This window comes from Mus musculus, chromosome 8, assembly GCF_000001635.26.
Source record: "Mus musculus strain C57BL/6J chromosome 8, GRCm38.p6 C57BL/6J".
NCBI lineage: Eukaryota > Metazoa > Chordata > Mammalia > Rodentia > Muridae > Mus > Mus musculus.
In genome coordinates, this window is record NC_000074.6 from 20,337,664 (window position 1) to 20,363,454 (window position 25,791).

The following is a 25,791-nucleotide window of genomic DNA, read 5'->3' on the forward strand; positions in this document are numbered from 1 at the left end:
GGGGTGCATGCTTTCAAATCAACTTTACTTCTTAGTAATCATGGGGTATTGACACATAAAAAATAAAAACTGTAATTAAACATGAAATATTTTCTAATACGCTTATCTATTTTCAAATTGCTAGGATATCATCAAGATGTAAAAATATTTAGGCTAGACTAGATTAAGAGAAAATCATGAAATGAGAAACAGGATATTGTTCTTCCGGGTTGAGACTAAGCTTAATTCATTATGTGCCAAATTTTCTCCATCTTATATAAGATGATCATTAACATTGCTAAAACCTCTTTTGGCATTCTTTCTCCTCCATTGCTGGGGGGAACAAAATGCACAGTTTACCATTTTAAATAAATGCCAGTTAAATTGCCACTGCTATCCTTATCATAGTACCTGTGGAACTACTTTATAGAAACACATTGGATCACTTAGTCACATTCAAAAATCATTAAAATGTCACTTATCAGTCACACATCCCCTCACTCTAGGGCTAGAGGTTATACAGAAACAAGTTTCCTAAACTCCAGTATCTCATAGTGATTAAGTAGCCTCATACTGAATATGGATGTATCTAAATAAAATACTACAATATTTTAAGTGTTTGAATATGGCACAAAGAATATACATGTATATTTCAAAAATAAGAAAAAGAAGAACTTATATGGATGTATATAGCAATTGACTCTCTGCTTCTAGAAATGCTGGCTAACTGGGGAAGGACAGTTATTGTTTAACTAGATGAAGAACTTTCAACATACCCTTATAAGAATCAAATAGAAAATGCTCTAATCTCTTCATAAGGCAAATTTGATGAACATAATTGCTAAATATCCACAATTTCTTCTCAGTCTAAAAACAGATGAAAGAGAGAAACCAAAGAGAGGCTCTCATATATGATCCTGAAATAGGAGTGCCCAAGGGTAGATAAAACTTATGGGCATTCTGCTGGGGGTAAAGGCACTTTGGAGATTGCTGGATCATTGAAATATCTGGACTTACTAAATGGTATTCTGGTCTATTATCACGGTCACATTTTTAAGTCAGTCTAATGTGTATTCATTTCTGCAAACATTACTTTGTCAAACATCAAACACCTTCTATTATGTGAGAACTGCACTCAGTCTTCACTCCCTATGTCTCTTGAGTCCATTCTCATATTGGGCCACTACTACCCATAAGGACTTACTGCTCACTTGCAATTGATAGAAAGATCCACATCTACAATATGGTTTTCTCTGAATCACCTTTTCCATATAAAACTGGGATAGTTAGACTACTGCTGAATTAAGACAATTCATAAGAAACTTGATTTCACAGAGAAGCATTTTACCTTGATACAGGAAGTATACCTGACATCTTCTGCTTTTGAACACCTAAAAACAACAATGGGAGGTTTGTCAGGGAGCCATTAGAATGCAAATATGCAACCTTCTTTCAACATTAGATGTGTGGCTGGATCTCTTGTTCATGGAGAAAAACCCCAGGCTAACTATCCAGTAAACTTTAGGGATTCTCTGACACCACCTCCAGTCTCACCATAAGGGCCCCAGCATACAGCAGCACATGAGACTGTCAGACCTCATGTGGATTCTGGGTATCCAAACTCTCATTCTCACACATGCATAGCAAGCACTTTATCCATTGGATCTTCGACCTAGCTATGGATCCTTTTGAGCATTTCATGCTGCATGAGAGATATCATCAGTAATTTCAACATGGTTTGCTCTATAAATAATTATTCAGCTTGTGATTATAGAAAAGTAAAGAGCTGAAATTGTCTTACACAGAGGCAAAGACAGTGTCAGGCTCTGAATTTCATATTTTCTACAGATTAATATATTATAAAATGCACACTACATTCTTACCACAGTGATGTTCTTCTTGTAATTTTCTCATTAACTACAAAAGAGGGAGGCAAAATTTGTCATTAAACAATGGTAGCCAGTGCTGAAGCAAATATTTTTGTGACCTGATATGCTTTGACACCATTTATGAAAAGCTTTTAAGATGAATATTGATTTGTAAGCAACAAATATACTAGAACTCTTCCTTTCTTCATTCTTGTATTTTTAAAATAAAAAAAGAAAATTTTATCTAAAGTTACTATTTATAATTAATTGTGCAAAATACCCACAATCCTGAGCCCTATCAGACACAAAAAGTGTCATCTTAGCCTGAAGTGTTATTCCACAGTGAATTGTGTTGCCATTGCTGCTTTCTGTCTCTGCCCTAGGGATGCTGACACAACTCTAAGTGAGCGAACTCATCTTGGACAGAAGTGAAGGGACTTCTCCAAGTATTGACTTGAACTTCCTTCACTGAGGGGAAATATCCATTCCTACAACAGGGAAGCTCAGTCTATGGCTATGCAACATAGCCAAATACAGGAGACCCAAAGCCCTTTGCAAAGGATTTCCAGCTGCAAGTGTGATAAAGCTCTAGAGAGATCAGTGTGTTACTCTACTCTAGATCTTCTGAGGAAGATCCTAAAGGCCCTCAGTTCTAGCACTGGTCCCTAGCTCATGTGCAATGCAAAGAAGCTCAGCATCAACTTCCATTGCTTCCCATGGCATGAGCTGCTGGAAAGACCCCTTAGTAGCTATGCAAACTGAAGTATTACTCCAGAGAGAAGCATGGAAGACACAATGAAGCAGTAATTCCAAGGGACTAATGCCTCGCATGAAACGTTTTTTTATTTATTTCTGCATATAAACCATTGAGTGACTCAGGTTTCACTATATGGAAAAAGCCTGCTCAGCAAACAAGCTAACAAATAAACAATTCTTGTTTACTTCCTTTGCAATATGTAAAACTCCACAGTACCCTGCTGGACATTGCCCATGGCCAGAGCACAGCCTTTGTCCCAAACAAGAAATGGGCTGAGAAAGTGAACCTCTGGAGGACCTTATGCTACACATGTATGGGGCCTCTGTCAATCCTTATCACCAGAAGAAAACTCTAATGCTAAAATAACTTAAAAGAAACTCACCCACATTACACTAATAGTATTTCATCCTATGCTTATGTGAAGAGAGCCATTTAGATTCCTCTACACTATTCTCTGGCTGGTGTTTTCCAAAGGCAAAGTAGGTGCGAGAGATGCTGTGGTGACAGTTGCTGAAAGCATAAACTGTGTGGTATTTCTCCCACTGTGAGAATCATATTCAGACTGAACCAATGGGCCCTTCCATGCTATGCACTACAGGATGATAGGATTTTCTCAACCTTCCTCCTACTGTGGCAGTTTTTTCTGCAAATTATGTCTTGTAGCATGTAAACCAAGTATCACTATATATTTGGTAACTAATAGAACTACAGGGAAAATGTGCTGTCAGAGTAGCCCATATGGAGGCTGTTGCATAGAATACTGAGAATGGCAGTTCTCATTCCACAGCACTACCAACAAAACTCACACACCAGTCAGTTTTTTAAAAGTTCCTATTGAGCCAGTTATTTATTGTATCAGGATATTCACATTAAATGGAAGACAAATAAAAATAACCAGAAGACAATGTATAAATTATCGAATGAGTGGAAATTCAGAAATTCTAGGATGGAAAAAAATCCAGAGTGCCCTTATGACATTAAGTCCTCAAAATACAGTGAAAGTAATTTAATACTCTATTTTTGTTTGCTTAACATAACCACATTTTATGGACACCGATACACATACAACAACATGCAGTCAGTAACATATATCAATTATAAAACTTAAGTAAAAATTCATTTCATACCAAAGTCAACTTGCTGTTATGTAACTAGAGAGGATCTACATTGTAGAATAGGTGAAAAATCTTTTTACTTCTAAAAAGACACTACATGCATCAGTAGTTCATTTTAAATAAACAAACATATTTCAGGTGATACAATTTGAATTTGAAATTTCTTTGAAACAATTCCTAAATAAACCTGAATCCTAAAAATGTTTGGCAGCAAATTAAGAAAGGCTATAACTACTATTGGCATATTTGATTTCCTTAGTTTCTATTCTAGCAGGAACAAAATTCTTTTTATGATTGGGATAGAATCAATAGAGTACTTACTCTTAAACTTACCTGTATTATACTGGACAGTGTTTTTCAAGATAGATTTAAGCTGTCTTGGTGGTCTTGCTTCACTGTGGCATATTTTAAGAATGTTATTTTAATATTCATATAAAAATTAATCAAAGACTTTGAATACTTTGTTGTTTGATTTCCCAATTTATGCTACATTACAAACCAATAAAATCTATTAACTTGTTCTTCAACTAGTTGATTACATTTGGGGACACTTTCCTTACAACTTCTCCTCATATGGGAGAAGTTAGCATACAAAATATAGCCCTACAAAACCACTCACAGATACAGACAAGCATGCGTGCACACATGCATACACACTAGTACCTCTTCAGCCTTTATTTTAACAGCTTACAGATTTTTTGTTTTTAATGTATTCACTCAATTTCAGTCTTTGCTCCTGGAAGGGCAAAGTACTTCTCTCATGATACTTTGTGCATATTTCATTGATTATGATGTTACCACACAAGAGGATGCTTTGTGCATCATCAAGTAGATTTCTAGAACTCTAAACAACCCACCACAGCGTTCATAATGTTCAAGCTGCTCCTTCTGTTCTCATGTATGACTGAGTCCTGATATCGTAGTCTGCTTGTTTCTATTCCAAACAAGCATTTCTAGGAACATAATAAGATAGTAACAAGAACAAAGAACAATAAAATTTAGTTGACACTTGCAGTTTTACTGTGGAACCGTTTAGGATTCCAAATAGAAGTCAACATGTGTATTTTTCAAGGAGTTTCTGAAGAGTTTTAAGTACTGAAGATTTTTGAATCTTCACTTTCAACATTACCTTTGATGATTTTGGGAATTTTCAAACATGGATTCAGTAAGCTATTTAATAATGTTTTGAAAATGTTTGTTGATACATAGCACAAATAAAGAGGACAATATAATTGTCCTCTCTTGTGGAAGTAATGAATCCTAATGAGCACAGAATTACCTTGAAATACAACTTTTCATTTTCTATCAAACCAGTGTCTAACCTAGCATCCTGGACAGGAGTGGATGGGCCTTCAACTCTATGGTCATGTCTAACTGATGTGGAAGACAAATGCCCCCTTTATAGAGAGATAATTATTAGTTACACTGTCATTCAGATAATCAATTGAGAGTCAAAGGAATCATTCCGGTGGAAAACAGATCATGTGAACAGATCATTGATGGATGGAACATTCTGGAAGACATGGGTGTCTTCTAACAGCTATGAAAGATGCTACACCTGACAAAAAAGGTCCTTTGCATGTAAAGTAAAGCTCTGTCAGAAGTGGAAAGAAATTTTTTGGCATCCTGTAGTGATGACTGACAACTGAGAATCATCCTAAATTATGTAAACACTCAGACAAGAGAAATGCCTGAAATGATAGCTCCTAGTGTGGGTCTTAGTTCACGAACTGAATCCAGTAAGGCTTTGAAAAACCAGTGAATCTTAGATGGACATCCATATGCATAGCTAATCCCAGCAGGCTCTTTTTCCAAACTTCAGAGTTGGTTCTTGGAAATGGTGGGTGACTATCGTGTTCATGTTCCTATGAACTACACTGAGCAAGTTTCCAAGCTAAAAAATATATTCATAATATTGTGGGACTTGTAAGACACAGGTCTCAAAGTACTCACAACAAGAATTTGCTTCTTATTTTTGAATTTACCTACTACTAATGAATTGTTAAACCTTACCAGGACAAAGGCCTTTCCTCTTTAAAGTATAAGACTTCTGAAAAGAAAAACAAAATATATCTTATTACAACTATAGAAAAACATTACATATAAAAATGATCAGAATCATTGTTAGTATCAATTTCTATGAGACCAATCTAGGGACTATTCAAGAGTAAATATCCACTTTTAGCAAATTACTTTGCATAGAAATATTCATTCCCTGTATATTTCAAATTGAAGACGACAATAATTTATCAAACATTAATGCCTAACAATATACACACATACACATTTGTAATGATCCTAAATGAACTCTCACAGTCTGATAGCGAGGACAATCCTGACCAGAATAAACAACTGTTTCAAAAATAACTTCTTGTGATTCTTTTTAACTCTGGGCTAATGGTTCTGGAAAGAATTATAGATTGAGTCTGGTGGCACACAATTTGAATCTCAACACTTAGGAGGCAAAAGCAGATGGAGAAACTGTGACTCCCTGGACAAACAGAGCTATATTTAGTGAGACCGTGTCTCAACCCCTCCCCTAAAAAGAGTAAAGTCCAGAGCTGATCTTAAAGATGTTCTCCCCTGAGTGCCAGTCTTTGGCTACAATTAAACCCACATTAAGCAGGCCTGCTGCAGCAGGAACATCCACTGCTCTGCCCAGTTTCCTAGAGACATACACTGTCACCTGATTTCCAATGTCCAGGCAAAGGTAGCCCACCTCAGGACGCCTGTGACAGAAACTACCCGGGATAACCAGTTGGCTAAAGGCCAACATAAGAACACAATCAAAGAGAACTAAATCAATATGACATATCCACAGCCCAGGTATTCTACTATAGCAAGCTCTGGATATCCTAACACAATCAAAGCACAGTAAAATGTCTTTAAATCCAGTCTTATGAAGATGATAGAGGCCTTTAAATGGGGAAATTAATAAATCCCTTAAATATACAGGAAATAGAATCAAACAGGTGAAGAAAATGAATAAAACAATCCAATATCTGCAAATGGTAAATGAAGCAGTAAAGAAAATACAAACTCAGGGAACCTTGGAGATGGAAAACCTAAGAAGGACAACAGAGACAGAAGCACAGCCAACAGAGCAAAAATAATGGAAGAGATGATCTCAGGCATAGATGATATAACAAAAGAAAATGTTAAACCTAAAACAATTTCTGACTCAAAGTATTCAGGTAATCTGTGACACTCTAAAAAAATCTTTTTATGAATAATGGGAATAAACAACAAGTCAAGAGACTACCAGCTCGAAGGACAAGGAAATATTTTCAACAAAATCATAAAAGAAAATTCACCCAAACTAAAGAAAGAATGCCTAATAACGTAGAAAAAGCTTACAAAACACCAACTTCATTGGTGTTCTCAACACATAATCATCTTCCCTCCACATACATCAAAATAACAGGAATTAACAATCATTGGTTATTGGTAGCTCTCAACACCAGTAAAGTCATTTTCCACAATAAAAAGATATAAGCTGACAGACTGGATATGAAGTCAGCATCTATCATTCTGCTTCATGCAAGAAACATACCTTGGCAAACATACAGAGATATTACCTAAGAATGAAGGACTGTAAAAAGTTTTCCTAAGAAAAGGTACTCAGGATGAAAGCTAAGGAGCAATTGTAATATCTAAATAAAAGAGACTTTCAACCAAAATGAATCAAAAGAGATAGGGAAGGATATTTCACACTCATCAAAGAAAAACACACCAAGATGACTTCTCAATTCTGAATCCCCACATTTACAACTTAAATCCTACTTTTAAAGGTGCTAATGGGGTTTGAGGGCCACAAAGCTAGCAGTGCACAAGCAGTAGAACAGATGAGACAGTGTTCTTTCTGCCTCCATCTGCACCCAGGAGCTGGGGCTGTTCCACAGCCCTCTGTGCATGGGCCCTGCCAGGGTGAGCTGGTCTCCCAGAAGTGCTGACACAGACTTACAGGCCCACAGGAGGGACAAGCTCAACCCAGAGACAGCAAGACCAACTAACACCCCAGATAACCAGATGGCAAAAGGCAAGCCCAAGTACCTAACCAACAGAAAAAAAGCTACATGGCATCATCAGGATCCAGTTCTCACACAAGAGCAAGTCCTGGATACCCCAACATACCGGAAAAGCAAGATTTGGATTGAAAATCACATCTCAGGATGCTGTTAGAGGACTTTCAGGAGGAAATAAATAAGTCCCTTAAAGAAATACAAGAGAACATCGGAAAACAGGTAAAAGAACTTAAAGAAAAAACACAAAATTCCCTTAAATCATTACATGGAAACAAACAAACAGGCAAAGGAATTGAACAAAACCACCCAGGATCCAAAAATAGAAGTAGAAACAAAAAAAGATACCACAAAGGGAGACAGCTCTGGAGATAGAAAACCTAGGAAAGAGGTCAGGAGTTATAGATGCAAGCATCACCAACAAAATACAAGAGATAGAAGGGAGAATCTCAGGTGCAGAAGACCATAGAAATCATTAACACAACAGTCAAAGACAATGCAAAATGCAAAACAAAACAACAACAACAACAACAACAACAACAACAACAACAACAACAAAACTCCTAAGCCAAAACATCCAGGAAATCCAGGAAAAAATGAGAAGACCACACCTAAGGATAATAGGTATAGAATAGAGTGAAGACCCCCAATTTAAAGGGCCAGTAAATATCTTCAACAAAACTATAGAAGAAAACTTACGTAATCAAAAGAAAGAGATGACCATGGACATACAAGAAGCCTACAGAACTCCAAGTAGATTGGACCAGAAAAAAAAATTCCACCTGTCATATAATAATCAAAACACCAAATGCATAAAACAAAGAAAGAATATTAAAAGCAGTAAGGGAAAATGGTCAAGTAATATATAAATGCATAACTATCAGAATTACACCAGACTTCTCGCCAAAGAATATGAAAGCCACAAGATCCTGGGCTTATGTCATATAGACCCTAAGAGAACACAAATGCCAGCCCAGGGTACAATACCCAATAAAAATCTCAATTCCCATAGATTGAGAAACCAAGGTATTCCATGACAAAACCACATTTACAGAATATGATTCCATAAATCCAGTCCTTCAAAGGATGATAAATCCCAGAAGATGGAGAGATCTACCATGCTCATTGGCAGGATTAATATAGTCAAAATGGCTATCCTGCCTAAAGCAATCTACAGATTCAATGCAATCCCCATCAAAATTCCAACTGAAATCTTCACTGAGTTAGAAAAAGCAATTTGCAAATTCACCTAGAATAACAAAAAACCTAGGATAGCAAAAAGTCTTCTCAGTGATAAAAGAATCTCTGGTGGAATCACCATGCCTGACCTAAAGCTGTACTACAGAACAATTGTGATAAAAACTGCCTGGTACTGGGATAGCGACAGACAGGTAGACCAATGGAATAGAACTAAAGACCTAGAAATGAACCCAAACACCTATGGCCACTGGATCTTTGACATTGGAGCTAAAACCATCCAGTGGAAAAAAGACAGCATTTTCAACAAATGATGCTGGCGCAACTGGCTCTTATCATGTAGAAAAATGCAAATTGATCCATTCTAGTCTCCTTATCTCCTCAAGTCTAAGTGGATCAAGGAACTCCACATAAAACCAGAGACACTGAAACTTATAGAGGAGAAAGTGGGGAAAAGCATCGAAGATATGGGCACAGGGGGAAAAAATTCCTCAATAGGACAGCAATGGCTTGTGCTGTAAGTTTGAGAATTGACAAATGGGACCTCATAAAATTGCTAAGCTTCTGTAAGGCAAAAGACACTGTCAATAGGACAAAACAGCAATCAACAGATTGGGAAAAGATCTTTACTAATTCTACAGCTGATAGAGGGCTAGTATCCAATGTATACTAAGAACTCAAGATGTTAGACTCCTGAGAACCGTTCAGAATGGCTAAGATCAGAAACTCAGGGGAGAGCAGTTGTTGGTGAGGATGTGAAGAAAGAGGAACATTCCACCATTGCTGGTGGGATTGAAAACTGGTACACCCACTCTGGAAATCAGTTTGGTGATTCCTCAGAAAATTGGACATAGTACTAATCAGAGGACTCAGCAATATCACTCCTGTGTATATACACAGAAGATGCTCCAACTCATAATAGGGACACATTCTCCATTACATTCATAGCAGCCTTATTTATAGTAGTCAGAAGCTGGAAAGAACCCAGATGTCCTTCAAAAGAGAAATGGATACACAAAGTGTGGTACATTTACACAATGGACTACTACTCAGCCATTAAAAAGGGTGAATTCATGAAGTTCTTAGTCAAATGAATGGAACTAGTAAATATTATCCTGAGTGAGGTAACCCAATCACAAAAGAACACACATGGTATGTACTCACTGATAAGTGGATATTAGCCTAGAAGTTCAGAATACCCAAGATACAATTCACAGAATACATGAAGCTCAAGAATAATGAAGACCACTGTGTGACTATCAGTTCTTCTTAGAAGAGGGATCAAAATACCCATGGGAGGAGATACAGAGACAATGTTTGGAGCAGAACCTGAAGGAAACGCCATCCAGTTACTGTCCCATCAGGGAATCCAGCCCATATACAATTACCAAACCCAGACACTATTGTGGATGCCAACAAGTGCTTGCTGACAGGAGCCTGATAGAGCTGCCCCTGAGAGGCTCTGCAGTGTCTGACAAATACAGAGGTAAATGCACACAACCAACCATTGGACTGAGCACAGGGTCTCCAATGGAGGAGCTAAGAAAGGACACAAGGAGCTGAAGGAGTTGGCAGCTCCATAGGAGGAACAACAATATGAACCAACCAGTAACTCCAGAGCTCCCAGGGACTAAACCACCAACCAAATAGTACACATGGTGGGACTCATGGCTCCAGCCGCATATGTAACAGAGAATGGACTTGTGGGACATCAAGGAGAGGAGAGGCCCTTGGGCTTGTGATGGGCCCCAGTGTAGGGGAATGCCAGGACAGGGAAGCAGTAGTCGGTGGGTTAGTGGGCAGGGGGAGGAGGGATGGGATTGGGGTGGTGGTGGTGGAGGGGAAATGAGGAAAGAGGATAAAGTTTGAAATGCAGATAAAGAAAATAAATAAGTAAATTCAAAAAATAATGTGAATGACTGAAAACAATTAGATTAAATTAAAAAAATACATAAGAATTATAGTCCGGAGACACAGCTCAACAGTTAAGCACACCCAGTGCTCTTCCAGAGGACTGCAGTTCAGTTCTCAGTACTGTCTCTAAAACTCCAACTCTAGGAGAATGCCTTCCTCTGGCTTCAAGGGTCACATGTGCACATAGAATTTTTAAAATAAAAATTATTCTTTAAAAATGGCAAAAGAGAATGTGGTATGTGTATACAATGAAATTCTATTCAACTATTAATAGTAAAGACATAATGAATTTTGCAGGCAGAAGGATAGAACTTGAGATTATCATCCTGAATGAAGTAACCCAGATCCGAAACATGGATGGTTTGTATTCACTTATAAATGGATATTAGTAATAAATTACAGGATAACCATACCATATTCCACAGACCAAAAGGAGATAAACAAGGGGTAAGGACCAAACAAAGTTGTTTGAACCTGACTTAGAACAGAGAATAAAATAGTCATAGGAGCAAAATGGAAGGAGAGAACTAGGTGGGAGTGGGGATGGTCAGGGAAATGGGGTGTTTCAGTATCAGATGTACGGAGACACAGGGGAGATGACCTGATGTCCATGAGAATGAAGGGATATCCGCAGGTGGCAGGGGTTGGGGTTTGGGACATAATTCACATGCTTGTCACATTGCATGGTGAAAAAAAAAACTTTGATAAAATCAAACACCCCTTCATGTTGAAAGTCTTGGAGATTTCAGTGATAAAATTTGCACATCTAACCAAAATATGACAAGTCAATAGCCAACAACTTAAATGGAGAGAAACGTAAGAGACTAAACAACGCTGCCCACATACATAAGAGACCTCAAACAATCTACCAAAGAATGCCTACACCAAAGGTGATAAACACCTACAGCAAAATGACTGAATAAAAAAAATTGACCCAAAGAAATCAGTAGCCCTCCTTTATACAAAAGATAAAAGGGACAAGAAATGAAACCTTTCACAATAGCCACAGATGATCTAAAATATCTCAGTATAACTCTAACCAACCTACTGAAAGACATGTCTACCAAAAACTTCAATTCCCTGAAAAAGAAGTTGAAGAAAACATCTGAAGATGGAAAGATCTCCTGTGCTCATGGATGGACAGGATTAACATGGTGAAAATAGCCACTTTACCAAAACCATCTTCCCACCAAGTACATTTCCCACCAAAATTCCAACACAACATTACTTACAGAATGAGAAACAGCAATTCTTAGCTTCCTATCAAAAACAAAAAATGCAAGATGACTATATATAATAAAATAATTCCTGGATGTATCATCATACCTAGTCTCAAGACGTACCACAGAGCAATCAGAATAAAAACTGCATGGTATACCTATGGAAATGAACAAGTTGGTCTGTGGAATCAAATCGAAGACCCAGAAATAAGTCACACACCCACCAACACTTGATTTTGACATAAAAGTCATACAATGGAAAAAAAGAAAGAAAATATCTTCAACAAATGTTGCAGGTCTAACTGGACGTCTACAAGAGGATGAATGCATATAGACCTATATTTATCCCCCAGCACAAAACTTGAGTTCACAGGCACCAAAGACCTCTAGACCACTAAACCAGATACACTAAATTTGCTAGGAGACAAGGTGGGAAATATCCTTGATACATTGGTTCAGTAGACAATTTTCTGAACAGAACACCAATGTCTCAGGCTCTAAGATCAATACTTGAAACATAGGGACTCATGAAACTGAAAAACTTCTGCAAGACAAAGGACATTGTCAATAGGAAAAAATGGAAGCCTACATATTGGGAAAAGATACCCACCAACCCTACACTTGAGAGAGAACTAAAGTCCAAAATATATAAAGAACACAAGAAGTTAGAAACTCATAAATCAATTTAAAAATGGGGTAAATAGCTAAACAGAGAATTCAACAGAGGAATCTCAGAAGTTTGAGAAACACCTGAATGTTCAAAGTCTTCAGTCCTCAGTGAAATGAAAATCAGAAGGACTCGAAGAATCCACCTTACACCAGTCAGAATGGCTAAAATCAAAACCTGGAGTGACAGCACAAGCTGGTAAGAATATTGGGCAAGGGGAACACTCTTCTATTGCTGGTGGGAGGGCACATGTTTACAACCCCTTTTGAAAAGTAATTTGGGGGACACCCCCAAGGAACCACACAGGATTCCCCATGGGATCCTAAGACCTCTGGTGAGTGGAACACAGTGTCTGCTCCAATCCAATCGCTCGGGACCTGAGACTGCATTAATTAAGGAAGGAGATAACCCGGCCTGATCAGGGACACAAGTCCCTTCCGGTTCACTCCAGCAGTGGAGTTCCTTGTGCGCGGAGTTTCTGGACACCCCCAAGGTCCTCACAGGACCCTCCATGGGATCTTAAGACTTCTGATGAGTGGAACACAACTCCTGCCAGGAGGCAGTTTCGAACACCAGATATCTGGACACCTGCAATGCAAGAGGAGAGCTTGCCTGCAGAGAGTACTCTGACCACTGAAACTAAGGATAGAGCTAGTCTCCCAGATCTGCTGATAGAGGCTAAAATAATCACCTGAGGAACAAGCTCTAACCAGAGACAACTATAACAACTAGCTCCAGAGAATACCAGATGGTGAAAGGCAAACGAAAGAATCCTACTAACAGAAATCAAGACCACTCACCATCATCAGAACGCAAGGGCGAAATCAACCAAGTGTAAACAAGAAGAACTATTCAAAGAATTAATCAAATGAGGAGTTGGTTCTTTGAGAAAATCAACAAGATAGATAAACCCTTAGCTAGACTCACTAGAGGGCACAGGGACAGCATCCTAATTAACAAAATCAGAAATGAAAATGAAAAGGGAGACATAACAACAGATCCTGAAGAAATCTAAAACACCATCAGCTCCTTCTACAAAAGGCTATACCCAACAAAACTGGAAAACCTGGACGAAATGGACAAATTTCTAGACAGATACCAGGTACCAAAATTAAATCAGGATCAAGTTAACGATATAAACAGACCCATATCCCCTAAAGAAATAGAAGCAGTCATTAATAGTCTCCCAGCAAAAAAAAAAGAACAGGACCAGATGGGTTTAGTGCAGAGTTCTATCAGACCTTTAAAGAAGATCTAATCCAGTTCTGCACAAACTATTCCACAAAATAGAAGTAGAAGATACTCTACCCAACTCATTCTATGAAGCCACAATTACTCTGATACCTAAACCACAGAAAGATCCAACAAAGATAGAGAACTTCAGACCAATTTCCCTTATGAATATCGATGTAAAAATACTCAATAAAATTCTCGCTGACTGAATCCAAGAACACATTAAAGCAATCATCCATCCTGACCAAGTAGGTTTTATTCCAGGGATCCAGGGATGGTTTAATATACAGAAATCCATCAACGTAATCCATTATAAAAACAAATTCAAAGACAAAAACCCCATGATCATCTCGTTAGATGCAGAAAAAGCATTTGACAAGATCCAACACCCATTCATGATAAAAGTCTTGGAAAGATCAGGAATTCAAGGCCCACACTTAAACATGATAAAAGCAATCTACAGCAAACCAGTAACCAACATCAAAGTAAATGGTGAGAAGCTAGAAGCAATCCCACTAAAATCAGGGACTAGACAAGGCTGCCCACTTTCTCCCTACCTCTTCAACATAGTACTTGAAGTCCTAGCCAGAGTGATTCGACAACAAAAGGAGATCAAGTGGATACAAATTGGAAAAGATGAAGTCAAAATATCACTCTTTGCAGATGATATGATAGTATATATAAGTGACCCTAAAAATTCCACCAGAGAACGCCTAAAACTGATAAACAGCTTCGGTGAAGTAGCTGGATATAAAATTAACTCAAAAAAGTCAATGGCCTTTCTCTACACAAAGGATAAATAGGCTGAGAAAGAAATTAGGGAAACAACACCCTTCTCAGTAGTCACAATTAATATAAAATACCTTGGCGTGACTCTAACTAAGGAAATGAAAGATCTGTATGATAAGAACTGCAAGTCCCTGAAGAAAGAAATTAAAGAAGATCTCAGAAGATGGAAAGATCTCCCATACTCATGGATTGGCAGGATAACATTGTAAAAATGGTTATCTTGCCAAAAGCAATCTACAGATTCAAAGCAATCCCCATCAAAATTCCAACTCAATTATCAACGAATCAGAAAGAGGAATCTGCAAATTCATCTGGAATAACAAAAAACCTAGGATAGAAAAAACTCTTCTCAAGGATGAAGGAACCTCTGGTGGAATCACCATGCCTAACCTAAAGCTTTACTACAGAGCAACTGTGATAAAAACTGCATGGTACTGGTATAGAGACAGACAAGTAGACCAATGGAATAGAATTGAATACCCAGAAATGAACCCACACACCTATGGTCACTTGATCTTCGACAAGGGAGCTAAAACCATCAAGTAGAAGAAAGACAGCATTTTCAACAAATGGTGCTGGGACAACTGGTTGTTAACATGTAGAAGAATGCAAATCGATCCATTCCTATCTCCTTGTACTAAGGTCAAATCTAAGTGGATCAAGGAACTCCACATAAAACCAGAGACACTGAAACTTATAGAGGAGAAAGTGGGGAAAAGCCTTGAAGATATGGCCACAGGGGAAAAATTTCTGAATAGAACAGGCTTGTGCTATAAGATCGAGAATTGACAAATGGGACCTCATGAAACTGCAAAGCTTCTGTAAGACAAAAGACACCATCAATAAGACAAAAAGGCCACCAACAGATTGGGAAAGGACCATTACCTCTCCTAAATCAGATAGGGGACTAATATCCAATATATATAAAGAACTCAAGAAGGTGGACTCCAGAAAATCAAATAACCCCATTAAAAAATGGAACTCAGAGCTGAACAAAGAATTCTCACCTGAGGAATACTGAATGGCTGAGAAGCACCTGAAAAAATGCTCAGCATCCTTAATCATCAGAGAAATGCAAATCAAAACAACCCTGAGATTCCATCTCACACCAGTCAGAATGGCTAAGATCAAAAATTCAGGTGACAGCAGATGCTGGCGTGGATGTGGAGAAAGAGGAACACTCCTCCTTTGTTGGTGGGATTGCAAGCTTGTACTACCACTCTGGAAATCAGTCTGGCAGTTCCTCAGAAAATTGGACATAGTACTACCGGAGCATAGTGCAATACCTCTCCTGGGCATATATCCAGAAGATGTTCCAACCGGTAAGAAGGACACATGCTCCACTATGGTCATAGCAGCCTTATTTATAATAGCCAGAAGCTGGAAAGTACCCAGATGCCCCTCAACAGAGGAATGGATACAAAAAATGTGGTACATTTACACAATGGAGTACTACTCAGCTATTAATAAGAATGAATTTCTGAAATTCCTAGGCAAATGGATGGACCTGGAGGGCATCATCCTGAGTGAGGTAACATAATCACAGAAGAACTCAAATGATATGTACTCACTGATAAGTGGATATTAGCCCAGAAACTTAGTATACTCGAGATATAAGATACAATTTGCAAAACACATGAAACTGAAGAAGAACGAAGACCAAAGTGTGGACACTTTGCACCTTCTTAGAATTGGAAACAATCACCCATGGAAGGAGTCACAGAGACAATGTTTGGAGCTGAGACAAAAGGATGGACCATCTAGAGACTGCCATATCCAGGGATCCATCCCCTAATTAGCCTCCAAACGATGACACCATTGCATACACTAGCAAGCGTTGGCTGAAAGGACCCTGATATAGCTGTCTCTTGTGAGACTAGGCCAGGGCCTAGCAAACACATAAGTGGATGCTCACAGTCAGCTATTGGATGGAGCACAGGGCCCCCAATGGATGAGTTAGAGAAAGTATCCGAGGAGCTAAAGAGGTCTGCAACCCTGTAGGTGCAACAACATTATGAACTAACTAGTACCCTGGAGCTCTTGACTCTAGCTGCATATGTATCAAAAGATGGCCTGGTCGGCCATCACTGGAAAGAGAGGCCCATTGGACACACAAACGTTATATGCCCCTGTACAGGGGAATGCCAGGGCCAAAAAATGGGAATGGGTGGATAGGGAAGTGGTGGGGAGGGTATGGGGGAATTTTGGGATAGCATTCTAAATGTAATTGAGGAAAATACGTAATAATAAATAAATAAAATGATAATATAAAATTAGATTCTTAAGTATAAAAAAAAAGAAAAAAAAAAAGAAAAGTAATTTGGCAGGTTTTGTTGCTGTTGTTGTTGTTGTTGTTTTCTGAAAATTAGGAATAGTTCTACCTCAAGACACAGCTATATCACTCATGGGCATATACCCAAAAGATGTTCCACCATACCATCTCAATAACTGTTGCTCAACTCTGTTAATAAAACCTTTATTTGTCATAGCCAGAAACAGGAAACAACCAAGATGGACTTTAACTGAAAAATAGATGAAGAAAATGTGGTATACCTACACAGTGAAATATCATTCCACTGCTTAAAACAAGGAATCCATGAAATTTGCAGGCAAATGGGTAGGCTTTGAAAATATCATCTGGAGTGATGTAATCCAAACCCAGAAACACAGGCATGGTATGTATTCACTTAGAATGAGTACTTTTTCAGACATAGTACAGGATAATCATGCTAAGATCCACAGACTTAAAGAAGCTAAAACACGAGGGCACAAAAGGAAAATGCTTGATTCTCACTCAGAAGGGAAAATAAAATAGACATTAGGATTTGATTTAGGGAGGGAAATTTGTGGGAGATGGAGAGGGAACTAAGGTGGGGAGCAAGAGTAGGGTGGTATCAGGGAGAAGAGATACCTGAGGAGAGGCACCTCTGTGATGAAACAAAGACCAGGGACTGTGGGGGCTCTTAGGAATCTATAGGGGTGAGTCAACTAGCAGCAGGTGATATGGAGCCCTAAGCAATCTTCTCCTGTAGCCAGAAGGGACTTCCAGTGGAAGGAGGGGAAGACCAATGCCCTCACAAAAACATCAACCCAAAATTTATCCTACCTACAAGATCTTCAGGGATTACAATGGAACAGAGATTAAGGGAATCGCCACCCAATAACTGGCCCAATTTGAGACCCACACTGTGGGAGAGAGCCAGGCTTTGACACCATTAATGATGTTCTGCTATGCTTGTAGACAGGAGCCTAGGATAACACTTCTAAGAGGCTTCATCCAGCAGAGGACGGAAACAAATGTACAGAACCACAGACAAACATCAAGGGGAGTTTGGAGAGTCCTGTGGAAGAGTTGGGGAAGGACATTGAACTCAAAGGAGAACATTGTGACTGAGGGGTCAGGGACACCACAAGAAAACCTACACAATCAAGTAGCCTGGGCCCATGAGGGCTCACAGAGATTGAACCACCAATCAAAGAGCATGCATGGGCTGCACATAGACCCCCTCCCCATATGTAGTAGATGTGCAGCTTGGTCTTCATGTGGGTTCTCTATAAACTGAAGGGAGGACCGCTTCACACTGTTGTCTGCATTTGGATTCCTTTCTGCTAGTTGAGCTGCCTTTTCTGGACTCAGTGGGAAAGAAGCTTAATCTCTACTCTTCTTTAGGGTAATAGGACTGGCTACTATATACCATATTTATATTCACTATAAAAACCTTACCTTCATTGAACCTGACATGCTTCACTTCAGTTCTCTGAGCTGACGATCCAGTACTGTGACATAGATTTTAAAGTTAGCATTATTGTGCTATTCATAAGAAAAATATTTAGCAAGTGTTTTAAGTACTTTATATTTGTGTCCCTTCTGTATCTTACTTTAGATGTTTACAAACAACATTTTTTTGAATCAGGATCTCACTATGTATCCATGCTGGTCTGAAAACTGCTCTATGGAGCATGTTGGCCTTAACTCACAGAAATCTGTTCATGTCCTCCTTCCCAAGTTCTGGGATGCAATCCATGGGCCAACAAGACTAGACAAAACGTTGAATTCACTTTTCAGCAATTGACTATGATTGCTGACTGCTCTCCTCCCACCTTTTCTCAAGAGAAATTATGAGGAATACTTAGCTCTTAATTAAAACACAAACAAAGGTGCACGCGCACGCAAACACACAAACACACACACACACACACTAAAAAGAATTAAAGACAAGATCGGGCATGCTCAGGGTGGTTTGGCTGTAGACACTTATGGAAGTCTAAAAGGAAGGATTCCAGGCCTGAAGGAGATAGGAACTCCAGAGAATGACCAACCACCAGAATCAAATAACATGAACCCTCAGGGCACTCAGAGATGGAACAATGAAACAAAGAACAAACATGGGTTGGACGGATATCTCCGAGCACCTATGTAGCAGAGGGGCAGCTAGGTCTTCACATGGGTCCCAATCAACTGGAATGGGGGTATCAAAAAAAGCTGTTCATCCTACCTCAGTTTTATTCTTCTAGCTGAGCTACTTTTTCTGTCCTCAGAGAGAGAAGAAGTGCCAGGGTTTGGACATACAGGGAGTCCCAAACTGCTCAGAGGTGAAGTGGAGGAGGGGCAGGGAGAGACTGTGGGACTGGGTGACCAGGAGGGGGTCACTGAGCTAGATGTAAACATAAGAAAAAAATTAAATTAAATTTTTACAGAAATCATTAAAGTTTTGAAATGTATCTTCAATCACAGAAAGAACTGTTATTTGGAAATAATGGCTCAACATAAACAACAGATATACACGTCTACTAAACAGAAAATTTCAGCATAAACAGATGTATTCCATATGGAAAAAGCATGTGGCATTGTAAGAGCAAACTCTTTCAGAGCTATATATTCACAGAATTCAGTACAAGATTTATAACGCTAATTAAAGTAGTAGACTCTGCGGAAAGAAATGAACTACTTATATATCCACTATGAAAGCTCCATCTGAAATGGGGAAGAAAAATGTCTTGAACTGCCGAATCACCAAAGTTGCTGGGTACCTGTGCTAGGACAGTTTAAGAACATCTCCCAGTGAAAGGTAGTTTTCTGCTGACTTGGACATTTCAAGACTCAAACATCATTTGGAAACACTGCTTGGTACCTGTGATTACGTATGGTATAATTCTAAAGAAATGGCTTATGCTGTCATCTTTGAGGTCACAGGTTATAAGTTTTCAGACTTAGGGACTGTGGGTGTTTATCATGGTAGAACACTTGCCATAGACACCTATGGCTCTTAATTCAGTGACAAACACTTTCAAAAGTAAAAATACAATGGCTGTGGAGCAGCAACCGATCTTTGTTATCCTTTGGCTTGGTGGATGGCTCATGAGGTGAACTCCTGAACTAGGCAGTGATCCCTACTGCATGCTGTTCTTTGTTGTGGTGAAACTGTCTCTTTTCCAGCTCCCACTTCATGTGTGCTAAGCTTCCTAACTATGCCTCTGAGTTGCTTACAATCTCTCTATCATTTTAATACTCCTGACTTAAGCAATTGTCACCCTCAAGAGCAGCACTAAGATTGAAGAAAGGAAGAAACTGTACCTTTTTGCACACTTTGCTGCTAAAAATTCTACCATTTCAGGTTTCTGTTCAAATGTTGCAAGTTGCAATGGTGTCAAGCCATACTATAAAGGAAAAAAATAATGCATTTTACAAAACTACTTGTTTCTCAACAATCTGCTCATCACCGATTTTGTGAAGATAAGTAGACAAGAGTCACAAGGGATCATTCATCCTACAACACCTGCTGAACTTTCCCACACACAGCTGTCTTTTCCCTTTGACACACCTTTTCCCTGTCCAACACTGCCTATAACAGGGCTCCCTTCCAGAACTCTCCCCAAACACTCAAGGATTGCAATCTTCTTAGCTCCGTGGAGTGGGGCCTCCATTGCCACAGCCCAGAATACAGAGTACACTGTGCTATGCCCCTGTTGAAGGAGTGTGCTCAGGAGGGGTCTGGGGCAGAGTTTCTCAACCTGTATTTCAAATATATTTCTTTTCTAAACTAAGAATTTATCTCAGAAGCTTGACAGCCTCTCCCATGTACATCAAAACTTTTTAAACCTTAAATAACTTTTTTGGCATATTTTCTCCAGTGACCAAATTTCTTCATTTGCCTGTTACCTCTCTCGTTTTCCAGTCTACCCTTATCCTAAGCCAAACACATATCAGTACCTTCTTTGCATCAACACATTTCTATTTATTCTACAATCACTTAACTTGAAATGAATTTATTTTTATTGTCTGTGCGTATGTGATGTTTGTGTGGTCCTAAATCCTTTATTTTTGAATTTTAAAATCAAGGCCAATTCTGAGACAAAATACACTATTTTTTTTGAATGGACTACCAAAAATATGAAAAAACATATTTGGTGAAAATAAAAGTGTTCCACTGAACAGATACAGTGAAAATGCATGAGCTTCTGTGTGTAGAAAATAGATGTGCGTGTCACTGCTAGAGGTGCCCTGGGAATGAAGTTGAGTGATCTTTACCTCTGTTTTGGCTTCAATGTCTACGTTGTGCTCAAGGAGCATTTTTACAATCCTTATGTTACCCCTGGATATAGCATGGTGGAAGGCTGTGTTCCCACTGGAATCTATCAGATTTGGATCCGCATTGTGGGTGAGCAATACGGAAGCACAATCCACATTGTCTCGTTGGGTGGCCTGTAAAATTGTACAAAGAAATACATCTTAAATTCAAGGAAGTCAAGAGAGATGTTTTCTACCATTGCACTGAATAGTTTCCCTAAAATAAAACATAGAGTTCCACTTCTGCATATTATCACTCTCTTTAGACACAAGGTCTTTCAAGAACCCCCAGGCTTGCTTGCCTAACTTTATAATCTCCCCACCACATCTCTTTCCCAGTGGTAGAGTTTAAGGATTCTGCCAACACACCTAGATATTCTAAGAATTCAGGCTCTGTGCTGGTTCGTTGTTGCAGTGCAGAGATTAGTTGTTTGGTTAGGTTTTTTGTTTGTAGGTTGGTTTTGTTTATTTGTTTGTTTGTTTTTCTTTTTGCCAGTGTAACACAGGCTTAACACACCTAGAAAGATTCTCACTTGAGGAAATGCCTCTATCAGACTGGCCTCTGGTTAACTATGTGGACTTTTTTTTTTTTTTTTAATTTTAAATTGAGATAGAAGTAGGAAAGTCTAGGTTTTAGGAGTTGGGGCATGCCTGGGACAAAGTCCTCAATTTTGTTAAAAAACAAAAACAACAACAACAACAAAAAGTAAACACCTGAGCAAGGCTTGGTAGAAGCCATGGAAAAGCTGCATTCTCCTGTGAACTCCAGTTCAGTTCTTCCCTCCAGTTCCTGATTTGAGCTCCTGCCCTGGTTCCCCTTGAGAATGATCTGTGATGTGTAAATGTAAGCCAAATAACCACTTCCTTTCCTGAGTTGTTTTTGGTCAGTGTTTTATCACAGCAAGAGAAACCAAACAAGGACAACCTCTATCCATTTCATGTCAAAACAGATGGCCAATAGCTACCTTAATCAAGGGTGTGCAGCCTTCATCATCCCGGATGTTAATGCTGGAATTATTTTCTAATAATAGTGTCACCACGTCTGGATGGTTGTGGGCACATGCATAATGCAGCGAAGTCCTGCAAATGGAAAGGACATTTAGGGACATTCCCAAATGCTAAATAAGAGCCCCATCTCCTTTAAGCACCACATACTATGAAGCAAATTTTCTTCTGATGTAAGAAAATAACTGGAATTGCCTTATTTATTTATAACTACTCAAATGTTCATTTACTGTGCTAGGGATAATGTGCATGGCTGTGTCCACATAAGGCAGGTGTTCTCTCACTACCTTCATCTTTGTACAAAGCATCATAGAAAAGTTCCCAGTAAGTTCATCTCAGCATGAATTCAAATCCTACTCTAATATCTGGTACTCACTAGTGACTACTTGGGATTTCTATGAGCTCCATGACTCCATTTCCAGATCCAAAGAATGGAGATTAAGCATAGCTGTTATCTTACCCGGGGCTGCTGGGAGGCTTCAGGTTGGATGAGCAAGTACTCTGCTAGAACATTACAAGCATTTACAGCTCCTGAGAGTTCAGCATTTGCTCATCATGATAATGATTTCTCTTCCTTGTTATAACAAACACAACATTTCAGTGAAGGTAAAACAGGATTCTATCAACAGTACACATATAAAACTTTTCTAGTCAAGGAAGTTTACATGTCTTTAAAAATAACTCTTTTTCACCAACCAAGTCTTGAACATGATAATCCTCCTAACTCATCCTAAATAGTGGCCAGTGACACTGGGCTCACTGTCCCTTTTCATTCACATTTTAGCCTCTCTAACATTGGAATGTCATTCATCATTTCTATTATTTAGCAACTATAATTGCCAATATTTTTAACTTTGTTTCTCTACAAAATAAAGGGTTATCATGAAACCCATTGTGCCTTACATTGAACAAAATATGGCACAATCCACAGGTAAATGGCAATGATACAGATCACTTGTATCTATGTAAATTCTTAAAAACAAACAAAACTCTAAGACATCAGCCATCAATTCTTTGTTTGTTTGTTTTTCATTTCTACAGTTCATTTTTTTATGCCCATGAGTAGTGTTTCCATTCCTGGTAGCAGGGGGAGCACAACCTAGTCCTTAGGTAATAGATACAGTATCCATGGTAATCCAGGCACTAAATGGTAGCAAAGGAGGACCTCATGCTTTGCCATAAAATGGTCAATGTGCTCCTGGACTCACACCAAAATTGGGTCAATATCCCTACAAGGTGATAACCTATGCCATCCTAGCTCCTATGCTTGATATTCAAAAGGCTATAAGCACAATGAAGCAAGGGTTCCAATGAGCATACTTCAGTTCATTTAACATTTAAATTTATAGAATGTAAGGAAGCTTGACTGGGCAGAGAAACATAATGGTATAAGACTGGAAAGATCTGGAGAGATAGCAGAATGTGTATTCTACACAGTAGATATCTAAGTTATGTGTGGGGAACGAATGGGCTGACAGAATGAAAAACTACAGTTGGACAACTCAGTGTTTTTAAAGAAAACATTCATTAAGCAAACGAATATCCTCAACTATAATTTATAATTTATTCATCTATTATTTATATGAAGTTCCAACTTCAAGCATCTTTGAACTACAAAATACTCAAAAAGCTTGTGGACTACAGAAAGAAAATCTACAGTTGTGTCATTGATTCCCCTTCATAACCTAGTATGACCTAAAAATAGGAAATAAGAATGAGGGGCTGGGATGGTTGGTAAAACTCAATTGGTAAAACACTTGCCCTGGAAACCTGAATGCAGATGTGGCGATATGGGAATCCCCAATCCTTACTTGCTTACAAGTCTGAGAATTAGTGTGCTCCAAGAGAGTAAATCAAACATACCATGGGATTTGGGTGAGTGAACATGTCTCTAAAACTGAGGGACCATTGGGTGGAACCCACCAGGGGCCCTGATGGCCAGAGTTCAGTCCCCAGAACCCACAATGTGACAGAAGAGAACTGTCAAGTGGCTATTTCTCTGATCACCCCACACTTAGTTCCACATGTGTGGGACACAGAAAAGTGAGAGGAAGACAATGTCAGTCCCTTAACATGTGTATCAATGCACAAATAACATGTACATATGATGAGAACCGGGATTGGTGGTGGTGGGGGAATGTATCATTGTTCCAGTTCAAAATGTCTTTGATCCATTATAAAAATAGGTCATATTGATCTAAGATTTCATAGTGATTTTTTCCATTTCAGTTGATGATTTATCTTATGATAAATTTTTCAGTGTTGTATATTAGTGCTAATGTTCTATATATTGAGACAAATCTAGACAGGCAGCTTGGCAGTTAACAGCTCTAGGTATGTTTTCTAGAGGGCTCAGCTTTGATTGCTAGCACCAACATGGCAGCTCACAACTGTGTATAGCTCCACTTCCAGGGGACCAAGTACTGATTGTGTCACACATGGTTCAACGAAAATGCACATAGAAAAAACCTTTGTGCGTGCATGTGTGTGTGTTGCTGTGCATGAGTGTCTTCAAAGATTTAGTGTAACATAAAAATAAAATGATGTAGTTTGATCAAGGCCTAGGACCTGTTGTTTCAGGGTATGCAGGTCTCATATTACTAAGAGCATTAAACACAATGTAGGGGACCCCAGTGGAAATGACCCTAAGCATGACATCTCTCCTCCATTAGGATGTGGCCCTGAAAGTTGATTTTTCTGTTTATCTCTGAGTACACCTGACAGATCCCACCCACCTCTGTGTACCCCCCCACCTTCACCAATTTCAAGCCCCATTACCTTTTCCTCCTATCAGATTCATCCACATGATGTTGACTGGAGTGGATTAACTTCTCTGTTGTATCAAGGTCACCCACGCTGGCCGCTCGTTGTAATGGGCCTATAGGATCATAGCCAATCAAGTAGAGGGGATATTTCTTCTTTTTCTGAGGATGCATGCATCTAAGACCCAGACATGAACGCCACAGGTGAGTGTACCAGCGTCTCCTTCTGGGGATGTTCATTGTCTGGGAATCATAGTTGATTTCTTCCTCCATTATTGGAGCCTAGGGTAGCCCACGAACCTTCTTCCCTCTCTTCCCTTCCCTTTAACTGATATCTGACTCTCAAATTCTATAATTAAAGAAAAAAAAGGCAACTCTTGTATCTAAAAAGCAGGAGAGCACAACCAGTTCAGTGTGAAGTGAACTGTACTTCAGCAAGTAGCAGCAGCACAGCCCTGCTAGCACCACCACAGTGACATGCTCTGAGCACACAATGGTGCTATCTATGATGCGTGTGTTCTATGCATTTCTTCCTCAGAGTGCAGTGGCAGGAGCCCACCCTCCTGGGTGCCTGGGCAAAGCACTGTCAGTTTTGACTCTGCACTAGATCTACGTGCATGGCCTTCAAAGGGAATACTGAGGGCAGATAGGTGATGGTTTAGATACTTTGCAACCCTGCAGCCCTGCCAATATGT

The 25,791-nt window shown here is 39.0% G+C and overlaps 1 protein-coding gene across 1 annotated transcript; it reads right to left on the minus strand.

The window, feature by feature from the left end:
• On the minus strand, window positions 1–25,539 carry Gm15319 (predicted gene 15319). The gene is made up of 10 exons (NM_001177408.1): window positions 25,113–25,539; window positions 22,295–22,409; window positions 21,291–21,464; window positions 20,337–20,419; window positions 19,258–19,416; window positions 18,486–18,538; window positions 5,733–5,769; window positions 4,053–4,114; window positions 1,863–1,896; window positions 1–1,370 (listed from the first exon to the last, which is right to left on the minus strand). Exons 1-10 carry the CDS (start codon window positions 25,367–25,369, stop codon window positions 1,292–1,294), a joined length of 1,053 nt encoding a protein of 350 aa, NP_001170879.1. The 5' UTR covers window positions 25,370–25,539; the 3' UTR covers window positions 1–1,291.
• Window positions 25,540–25,791: the final 252 nt, after the last annotated feature.

Excerpts from the sequence above, each read along its gene's own strand:
- Gm15319 (NM_001177408.1), bottom strand. The coding sequence starts at position 25,369 with ATGGAGGAAGAAATCAACTATGATTCCCAGACAATGAACATCCCCAGA. Across the intron at positions 20,420-21,290 it reads ACATTGAAGCCAAAACAGAG|TATGGCTTGACACCATTGCA; the intron begins GTAAAGATCACT and ends TTTCCTTTATAG. Across the intron at positions 18,539-19,257 it reads GCTAGAAGAATAAAACTGAG|TACTGGATCGTCAGCTCAGA; the intron begins GTAGGATGAACA and ends TCTATGTCACAG.